The sequence below is a fragment of the Homarus americanus genome, unplaced genomic scaffold, assembly GCF_018991925.1.
Source record: "Homarus americanus isolate GMGI-L3 unplaced genomic scaffold, GMGI_Hamer_2.0 scaffold56009, whole genome shotgun sequence".
Lineage (NCBI taxonomy): Eukaryota > Metazoa > Arthropoda > Malacostraca > Decapoda > Nephropidae > Homarus > Homarus americanus.
In genome coordinates this window covers 6,777,643-6,788,858 of record NW_024739542.1, presented here as the reverse complement: position 1 = coordinate 6,788,858, position 11,216 = coordinate 6,777,643, and the positions used below count along the sequence as shown (strand labels likewise).

At 42.1% G+C, this 11,216-nt stretch overlaps 1 protein-coding gene across 1 annotated transcript in view; it reads right to left on the bottom strand.

Annotated features, from left to right (window-relative positions):
• LOC121874927 overlaps nt 1-11,216 on the bottom strand; it is a 319,796-nt gene that overhangs the window by 147,890 nt on the left and 160,690 nt on the right. Inside the window, exons 23-25 of the mRNA XM_042379284.1 lie at nt 8,839-8,883; nt 6,815-7,005; nt 2,440-2,683 (exon numbers count right to left, since the gene is read on the bottom strand). Coding sequence (XP_042235218.1) covers nt 2,440-2,683; nt 6,815-7,005; nt 8,839-8,883 — 480 coding nt within the window. The remainder of the gene's footprint in view (nt 1-2,439; nt 2,684-6,814; nt 7,006-8,838; nt 8,884-11,216) is intronic.

Sequence of the window (11,216 nt, the reverse complement as noted above, 5' to 3'; positions counted from 1 at the left end):
GGGGTTACGTATTGGTAGGTTGTTGTTGTCAGTAGTGGTGGTAGTAGGTGGTTGTTGCAGACAGTGGTGTGGTAGGCGCAGGTTGTTGCGGTAGTCGCGGTAGTAGGTGTGGTTGCTACGGCAGTGGTGGTGGAGGTTGTTGTTGCAAGCAGTGGTGGTGGCAGGTGTGCTTGCTGTTGGTAGTGGTGGTAGGTGGTGGTTGTTGTTGGTAGTGGTGGTGGTAGGTAGGTTGTTGCTGATAGTGGTAGTGGTAGGTGGTGGTTGCTTGTTGGTAGTCGCGTGGTGGTGTGGTTGTTGCTGGTAGTGGTGGTGGTAGGTTGTTGTTGTTGGTAGTGGTGGTGGTAGGTGGTTGTTGTTGGTATTGGTGGTGGTAGGTTGTTGTTGTTGTTGGTAGTGGTGGTGGCAGTGGGTAGCTGTTGTTGTTGGTAGTGGTGGTGGTGCGGCTGTTGCTGGTGGTAGTGGGGTTGTTGCTGGCAGTGGTGGTGGTAGGTTGTTGTTGTTGCTGGTAGTGGTGGTGGCAGGTGGTCGTTGGTTGCAAGAAAAGTGCGGTAGGTGGTTGCTTGTTGCTGGTAGTGGTGGTGGCAGGTGGTTGGTTGTTGCTGGCATGGTGGTGGGTAGAGAAGTTGTCGTTGTTGCTGGCAGGTGGTGGCAGGTAGTCGTTGTTGCAGGCAGTGGTGGTAGGTGGGTCGTCATGGTGGTAGGTGGTGGTTGTTGTTGGTAGTGGTGGTGGTAGTGCGCTGTTGGTTTTGCAGGTGGTGCGGCTTGCTGTTGTTGGTAGTGGTGGTGGTCGGTATTGTTACAGGTGGGTGGTTGTTGTTGTCAGGTGGTGAGAGGTGGTGTTGTTGTTGTTAGTAGTGGTGCAGGGTACGCTGCTGGTAGTAGGTGGTTGTTGCTGGTAGTGGTGGGTAGGTGGGTCGTTGTTGTTGGTAGGTGGTGGTAGGAAGGTGTGGTTGTTGCTTGGTAGGTGGTGGCAGGTGGTTGTTGTTGTTGGTAGTGGTAGGTGGCAGGTGGTGGTTGTTGTTGTTAGTAGTGGTGGTGTAGGTGGTTGTTGTTGTTGGTGGCAGGTGGTGGTTGTTGCTGTTAGTAGTGGTGGTAGGTAGGTTGCTGTTGGTAGGTTGGTTGCTGGTAGTGGTGGTGGTAGGTGGTTGGTAGTGCAGGGTGGTAGGTGGCCGTTGTTGTTGGTAGTGGTGGTGGTAGGTGGTGGTTGTTGCTGGTAGTGGTGGTGATAGGTGGTTGTTGTTGGTAGTGGTGGTAGGTAGGTGGTTGCTGTTGTTAGTAGTGATGGTGTAGGTGGTGGTCGGTTGGTAGTGGTGGCGGTGGTGGTGGTGCTTGGTAGGGTGGTAGATGGTTGTTGTTGTTGTTATTGGTAGTGGTGGTGGTAGGTGGTTGTTGTTGTTGGTAGTGGTGGTTGGTAATTGTTGTTAGTAGTAGTGGTAGTTGGTTACTGTTGTTGGTAATGGTGGTAGCTGGTTGTTGTTGTTAGTAGTAGTGGTGGTGGTAGTGGTGGTGGTGGTGGCCAGGTGATACTGACAGTGGATAGTGAAGATGGTGGTAGAGTGGAACGGTTGCGAAGGAGACCAGAAGAGAGGGAGAGAGGGAGTGAGGGAGGGAGGGAGTGAGGGAGGAAAGGAAAGAAATCCATAAACATACGTCACTAGGAAAGCAAAAGTCTGAGGCAGTGACGTCATGGCTTATCCTACGTAACGTATTGGGGTCAAATGAGAGACTACACTAAAACACCGTTGGCAACTTGGCACCATAATGTATGATAATAAAAAACAATAATCTATGCTTTATGTATCTATGATTTATTCCATGTAGTAATATTCTTTTATTGTGGAGTTTTCTATCATTATTTCCCGATGATCCCGATGTTTTGTTTACACACAAGACGTCACATTGTGGAAGGCTCTTGATGCTATTGTCTCTCCTGTACTTTCATCTAAGATCAATAATAATTTCTGGCTACTACACCTCTCCGACTGGTGGGTGAATAATGAGATGCGACTTTGAATATTAACTAGGGTGTCTCTCTGGATAGTTTGTGAACTGACTGTGAACTGACTAATGCGAATTATTAATGCAGTTAAGCAGAGATGTATAAAGTTACTATAACCAGACACAACCATATTAATAACTTTACTAAGAAATGCCACATATACTTCTTGGACATTTACTGTTTATATTTTTAGTAGAAATAAGCATTAGAGCATATAGATGAGAGTTGATCATGACAGTGTTAGCATGTGTGGTGGTATGGCAGCATGACAGCATTAGCAAGCTGATGTGTACCACGTGTGATGGTAGTTACGCAATGATGTGTGTTTTGGTGTTAGTATAAAGACAACTGGCATGACAGTATCGATATATACAAAGCAATAACAGCCCATCATTACGTATTGGTGACCGTATGACTGTAATCACCAAGACAGCTCCTACCTGTGATCGTGTGACGGTAGACGCCAGGCTTCACGGTGCGGACCTCGACGTTGTTGACGCAGACTGTGTGCTGGAAGTTGGAGTTAGAGGGGAGCCAGGAGATGACGGCAGACGTAGAGGTGATGGAGGTGGCCTTGACGCTTGTAGGACCCAGGGGCGAGTCCTTCCCGATCACCATAGTACACGCCGCGTCCCGAGAGGTCCTGCGGTTTGGTGTGACCGACCGAACGCTGATGCGATGAAGCTGTGGGATGATAATTGGGTGAGGGAGAGGGTGGGACGTTAGAGAGGGTGAGAAGTGGGGAGGGTAGAGAAAGTGAGGGAGAAGTGGAGGTTAGAGAGGGAGAGGTGAGATAAAGAGAGGGAACGGAGGGATAAGGAGGGAATGGAGAGTTAGAGAGAGGGAGAGGTGGGTAGAGAGAGGGAGGGATGGAGAACAGGATTATTAAACTATGGTATGGTAAGTTAGTGTGTCATCACCTGTTAAGACTGACATGCAATATCCTAAATTCTATTGCAAAGTCTTAAGTTATGATGTTTACACCATGTAAGGTTCACACCGTGTTTCTTTATATCATTCGGTAATATAATACGTGGTAGTAACAGTATAATGATAATACCACCAGATGATAACACCACCACATAATAATACCATGTGTCTGCGAATCCTTTTGTGTGTGTTTGATTTACGTCCGTGTGTTGACCTTAAGGTGGTGTGCCCTTTGAGTTGAAGAAATTTATAAGAAAAAAAAAACAAGCATTTTCATTCCATTAGTATTACAGTCACAAATAGTTCTCACGAGAAAAAAAAAATTCCCGAGTAAAATTTCATGATAAATTCCTTGTGAGAAAATAAACAGCAAGACAATCTCCAACTTGGGTTAGGTGACGTCATGTCCACAATGGATGGTAATTAGGGTAAATCAGGTATTGTGCCTCGGATTATACCAGATGATTCCTTTAATATTTCAGGTAATATTGAGAATGTTACCGAAATCTTGGAAGAGGTTAAAGGAACACGTAACACTAAGAGAGAGAAACGTTGACGTGACACAAGAGGAACACGTAACGGAAAAAAATACGTCACACTGAAAGAGAAACGTTGATGTGACACTGAAGGAACACGTAACAGAGAGAGAAACTTAAGCGTGACACTGGATCAATATGAATCGTAGTGTAACAGGGACGCACGTCAAGAGGTGGTGGTCACACGCTAACTTCCAGATATAAATAGTAATGAAGATCTCGGTCAAAATAACTCTCCTTTATAGTAAGACTCGCTCTAAAATGATTTAGTATGAAACAATGCGACACAACGGACGAATGATTTTGACAACCTTACCTTACAGGAGTCGCAGTGTTCATTATGAAATTTATCGGACCCCGCAGTGAAGATAATTATACTGTACATGTTTAACACTCTTATTAGAACTCGTATAGGAAACCTACTACATTAGTTTACTATGACTCAACAGTTTGTCACAGTAAAAAAAAAATGACAAATTGAAAAAAAAAAAAAAATTGAACTTTCTTATCATTTGTTTAACTGCCACACTAAGAGCAGCGTCGATGTGTTACCTTGAGCCTCACAACGCTTGTTTTCACGCTTAACCCGCTATATTGAGCCGCCTGTTTCCTTCCTCGTGTCACAAAGAGCAACACCCACAACACAGAATGATAGTCTGTTGTGTTGTAACTTCCTTAAATGTGTTATTATAGAATGAACGTCAGGCGCCATCGATTGGTAAAGTTGGCTTTCTTTTTATGGTGTGTTTTTGAGAGGTACAGCACGCACCTAGGGTCTGGTGGTGCGGGCTGCTCCACCACACACAACACACCCACACACACCACCCACCGTGATGATTCTGATGAGCTGAACTGGAAGATTCCGTAAGACGTATATGGTTGATAAATTACTACGAACAGACTGCTTGACCATTTATTTATTAGACGACACGAATCGACCAAACCCAACTTAGCTAATCAATCCTAAGTCAACTTTGATAAATTTAGTTTAGGCTTGACTACTTGCTGTCATCTACTTTCAAAATAAACCAAATTATCTATATCTCCTCTGTTCGTGGTATTTTTCCAAAACTGTTCACCGATCGATGTGGTGTTTCCCTCAACAAACAGACTCGAGTCGAGACGGGTTCACGACGACTGAACTACTTTCGGCCTGGAAATTCTGAGACATTTAACGTGTCTTAATGTTTTGTTCTTTTTTTTCTATCAATAAAATAAAACTTTAGGAGGTTAGTTTACAAAAGTGTTACGGAATACTCACAGCTCTTAATGAAAAATGGAGGCGAACTTTTTGGGGGAAGTATTTATATGAATTAACAAAAGAATCTTGTGAGTTGCTGGTAACATATTGTCTAAATGTAGAGATGTTCACGCGACAAAGTTTGGTTAATACACGTGATTACTTCATGTGAATACGAATACTATGACATGATTCAGATGTTTGTTACTGAGTGACTAAAACTCGAGATGATTCACCAACATTATCGAAGCTTCGTTTAAAATATGTGAGTCTTTAGATTTTATTGCCTAAGAGAAGAAATATTTAAACATTAGATCCAAAGGTCATTGATATTGAAAGCTGTACAATATTCTAAAACCAATCATTGTAAATCATCAAATAATATGATCTTCAACAGTACATAGAGATTGATACACTCCAAAAACCATTTCAAAATAAACACCGCGACTCCTGTTGTCTCGGTAAGGCTGTCAAAATCCACCATCCGTTGTGTCATATTATTGTCTCACACAAGATGCATTATGGAGCAGTATCCATAAATCATAAATATTTTGTTCCCTATCGTACAACAGCGTCAGTATGAGCATCTCCAAATATCTTTCGTTTACTGTTATTCATCTTCCTTTTACCAACAGTAGCGCTCTTATACAACGTTGGTCATCACACCTTATAACTTTGTCCTAGATCTCAATAACAGTAGAAAATTAAGTTAGTGTAATATAAGGAATAGTTTACAGGTTCGTTAATATATGAGAGACTCGAACCAATGGGGGTCATAGGTGCGTGAGTCGATGTTTACTTTCGTGAGAAGGAAAACATCTAGTGTAAACATCATATTTCGTATAATGAATCTTAATATAAATACGTAGTTAACATAATCAACCTTTGTTAACACCGACAATCATCAAAATCGTACCACAATATTCACAAGTTATTTATAGGGTAATCAATGGACATAATTTTACACGCCTGGGGCTCTCATTGATACCTGCTGATGTGATTACGTGTATGACAGGTACACACGGGTGACAATGAAGGGAATAGAACACAATGAACCGTGTGATAAGATGGATGATGAGAAATACGGTGTGAAGACGACGAGAGAGAGAGAGAGAGAGAGAGAGAGAGAGAGAGAGAGAGAGAGCCATATAACAAACCGGACCAACTATAACGACAAATAATCCCATTAACGATTATCAATATGACTCTTGGTGCCAGAAACTAAGACTTAATGAACGGTCCTTGATAATGCAGGTAGTTGAAACACGTACAGTATATATGGAGAGAAACAACAAACATGACAATAATGAAACTCACTTGCTTAAAAATCCGAAAACTTAACTTGATATAAATACAAAAGAACTTAGCAGCGAGTCAGTTAGGTGATGAGGCATTCAGGTAATTCTCAACCCATACATAACTCACAAATATAACCAACCAAAACGATAACCCAAACAAAGGATCCGCTATACAGGTGGAAAGACGCTCAGGTAATTATTAACCATACAGAGGTGATCAGCCACACAGGTAATACAGAGTTGATCAGCCACACAGGTAACACAGATGTGATCAGCCACACAGGTAACACAGATGTGATCAGCCACACAGGTAATACAGAGTTGATCAGCCACACATGTAACACAGAGTTGATCAGCCACACAGGTAATACAGAGTTGATCAGCCACACAGGTAACACAGATGTGATCAGCCACACAGGTAACACAGAGGTGATCAGCCACACAGGTAACAGAGGTAATCAGCCACACAGGTAACACGGATGTGATCAGCCACACAGGTAACAGAGGTAATCAGCCACACAGGTAACACGGATGCCACACAGGTGATCAGCCACACAGGTGTGATCAGCCACACAGGTAACAGAGGTAATCAGCCACACAGGTAACACGGATGTGATCAGCCACACAGGTAACAGAGGTAATCAGCCACACAGGTAACACGGATGTGATCAACCACACAAGTAACAGAGGTAATCAGCCTCACAGGTAACACGGATGTGATCAGCCACACAGGTAACACAGAGGGGATCAGCCACACAGGTAACAGAGGTAATCAGCCACACAGGTAAACCAATCAGACCCTCACACCTACCTTGGTAGAGTCGACCCCCTCGACCAAGGCTCTGGTCCTCTCACTGGCACGGACGGTCGTCTTCAGAAGGCCGTTGACGTAGACGTGGTAGGACTCGATGGATCCTGGAGGCGCGTCCGGAGGTGGATTCCAACCGATGACGATACTCTTGTTTAGCTGTCGTTCGAGGGTGAGCTGGACCGGCGGTGGGACTAGCACCGAGAAGAAGAGGTCTAGTTAAGAGAAGGGCTGTGTCACTAAGCTAGCTCCATGCATGGTAAGCGGGGCAGCAGGCAGAGTGGCAGCGGTAGCGACAGCGGTAACAGCAGGAGCAGCAGCCGTAACGGTAGGAGCAAAAGTTTACTGTTTTTAGCAGCCGTTGTTGTGGTGGGAGCAACTGGTATCTTTGCTTTTGGCGCTCTAGCGATAAAAAAGACAAGGAAGTGGAGGCTGAAGGAAGCTACACTACCGCACGGCCGCGGCAGGGAGCGGTACCTGGCCAGCTATGGCGCCCCATGCAGCGCTGCACCACTTGACCGATATTAAATCAGGCATCCACACTACGCCCATCATCAACAACCCGGCCCCATGTCATAACCCTGGGCCATTCTCTAGCTCAACTTACATAAAAAAATAATAATATATTGAATGCAAAAATTTAATGAAACAAGATCGTGCAATGCAAGTATCGTTTACACCGACAAATGCGATATTTAAGAGTCAGACAAAATAGAATGCCCACAAACTGCCCATGATTCTGTCTAATTGAGCGGCTCTGCCTTCTAAGGCTACAAAGATCACTAGAAAATTATACATATGTCATAAACAGGCACACAGCAAAAAATTAAGGCAAGACGTATAATAAAAACAAGGCAGATGATCGTTCGTGATACAATCAGTGGTGGTGGGGGTGGATGGTGTCACGGTGGGGGTGGATGGTGTCACGTAGGGGGTGGGGGTGGATGGTGTCACGTAGGGGTGGGGTGGATGGTGTCACGTAGGGGGGGGGTGGATGGTGTCACGTAGGGATAAAAGGTTAAAAATAATAACAAATATAACCTTCTATCACCAGAGAAAAATCCAGGTACCCTACAAAACTAACTGACTCTCTACGACTAAAGTTTGTCTCTACGTTAACACTGGTCTTCTACTACGCCACGGGACGGAAAATTAAACTCGTACTGTTCTACTGTTGTGATGCATCAATGGCTACCAGAGAGAGAGAGAGAGAGGAAGGTTGTCTTAAAGGTAGTCTGTTTAGTTCTACTGTTTATATATATATTGTGAGCCGAGAGTCGAAGGTCTTTGTGGGTATTGTGGTATAGCGAGTCCCTGTTTTTATAATAGTCCCCGTTACTTTTTTGTGTCATTCGATCGTTTTCTCTGGAGTTTTTCTTCTTCTCATTTTCTTCCTATGTCTAATTTTATTTTTATCTATTTTGGGGGAGGGGGGACATTTTTTTTATTGACTCCCCATCAATAATAATATCTACTTGATTTTTATTATTTTTTTTTATTAATTTTTGTATTTTCATTTCGCTTTTTCAATATTTATATATGAAATAATTTTGTGAATATCGAAATAATAACTAATCATTTTCTTTTCATTCTCTTCTACTTTATCTTATTAATTTTGTTACCCCATCTTTCTCCCGTTTTACTTAAGTTTCCCCCTTAATTATTTTCGGTTTTCCCTTATTGTAGACACGAATTGACTACAGGTGTTATATTTTTATTCACCTCACCTCATGTCGTTCCTCTCTTTTTCATATCTATTCAGTCATATTTTATCTTGACCTTCCCTACTTACATTCTCTCTCTCTCTCTCTCTCAAACATCTCAAAATACATTTTCATCTAAGCATCTCTCTCTCCCTTCTCGTTCTCCATCTCCACACACACACACACACACACACACACACACACACCCAAAACCACCGATTCACCAACCACACACATACCCCCTATCGCCCGCCAGTTTCTTTTAATATTCCACAGACCTTCGACTCTCCGCCCAGCTGGTAGATGCTCTGATCGTCGACTTACTTTCTGGCCTACCAAGCAGCCTGCCTTGTGCTAGAAGTCGTCTCTCTAGAAAATTTTTAGTATTGTATTATTAGTTGGAACTAATGGGTGGTGGTGGTGGCTAATATTTTTGTTGACTATGTTGATCTACAGAAAAAAAAACCAATTATACACATTGTTGTCTCTGATGGTGACGGTGGCAGCGGCTTGAGGCTCAGTTTCGACAGATGGACTTTATGGGAAGGACACGTGGGTTTGGTGTAACTTTTGTTGGTGTCAATGAGGATTCTTTTTTTATTGTATTCTTGACTGACTTACTGACTGACTGACTGATATATTGAGAGAACTTTTAACGAGTCCATACTGACGAAAGCTTATGGCGATATTTTTTTGGGGTTATTCTTGTTATTGTTGTTGTACATATTTGTTAATGAGTGAGGCTCTTGTTACGTGATTTTAATCCGGTGTAAAATAAACTGACAACATATACCATACTGGAAGATGTTTATATTATACCAATAGATAATCCGCAAACTCTTTAGTAATTTATGGTAAGAAATATGATAGGAATTGCCAGAAAAAAGTCGTAGTTAAAATTTGGCAGTGTGTCTAGACTCTGGCATATATATATATATATATATATATATATATATATATATATATATATATATATATATATATATATATATATATATATATATATATATATATATATATATATGTATATATATATATATATACTGAATATAATTACACTCTAATACTATGAATAGGAGCACTATGGTCGAATGGATACTACGCTCGTTTCCTGTTCCAGGGAACGGTGGTTCGATTCCCAGCTGTAAATGGGTACCTAAATTTACAATTTGAGGAAGTGAAGACGGTCGAGTGCAGTACCACCGGCCCTGCTGCCTCCTTGCGTACTGAAGGCTTAGTATACAGTGTACTGTATCCTCACTGCAGTCATGCCTATGGGACCCACTTTCGCTCTACTGTGTATATACATCGTTTACTGGCAATAATAGATCAGTCCACAAAAGTCATGAATCATGTGGCCTCGTGCCAAAACTCTACGGACTGACGCTGTGATACATGTGTTGTCCTCGAGCACCGTAAGTTACGACTCGCTTCTTCCCCCACCATGTGGACAAGACGCAGCTGACGACACGAGAGCCGGGTGGGAGTGCCCTTAGGACCACCGCAACTAGTGTGAATTCATATAACGACACCCGAGGTCATATAAAGTTATTAGAGGTGACTGTGCTTAATATACACCTTTGCTTTATGTCTATATTTTTCATCCATGCTTTCTGTTTTATCATCTAATTTTGGTCTATGAGTTTATTTTTACGTTAAGGCTTTATACGATCCACAGTCTCAAGGCTGCAGGACCACCACCACCACCACCACCACCACCATCAGGCTCTTATAGAAGATAGTCCTGGTAGCAGCTCGTGTTATCTCTAGATACTTTATACCAAGATGCTGTGAGGGGTGAGTCAAGACACAAGTCAATAAGAACAAAAGGTCAGCACAAAGGTCAACACGAGGTCAACACAAGGTCAACACGAGGTCATTTATCACTAAAAGAGTTCCTACCAGTGATTCTAATTTGATTTCTTTACCCCAGTCCAAAAGGGTATTGGGGGTCCCTAAGACCTAGACCTTCTCAAGACTTACAGCACAGCCTTGTCTATTATCTGTGAACATCTCGAACCATTGTGTATGTAAGTGTGAACTAATGACTCTTCTTGATCCTAGCTATTGAACTTATTAATCTCTAACTAGTGAACATACCATACAGGTGTGTTAACTATCATGAATTAAACTTAAATTATAATTCTTAAGAGTAAAGAATATTGAGAGTCGTCTAACGTCTATATAAAGTTAACTAAGTAAAAGTTCTCTACCTTGAGCACAAAACATGAATCAAATATCTCACTTCTTCTGTCTTGTCCTACAGGTAAACTCAATACATCCCTTCTCACCTGCGAATTAACTGTGCTCTGCTACCATAAACTCAAACTTCAGAGTACTTGTGTTTTGATATCTCCTAATGATAAAAATTTTCTCCCCATTATCTTACCGTTTGATCTAAGTCCATCAGTAAATCATTATTCCTTCATTATTAACTAAAACTCATGAACATATATCTCAGTTATTTTATTGTTCGAGCATCAACTCAAAACACGACCCAAATATTGTACTACTTGCCAACTAGTCAGTAATCTTCCTTCATAACTCAACTGACTCACTATTCATCTACCACTGACTCAAAAAAACAAACATGACTGGAATAAATTGCTGAGAGGGAGAGGAGGTGAGGTGGGTACGTGTATCCTCTAAGGGCACGAATATTATCTGCTGGTGATAAAGGGTGTTTTGTTTTTTCTCTCTCC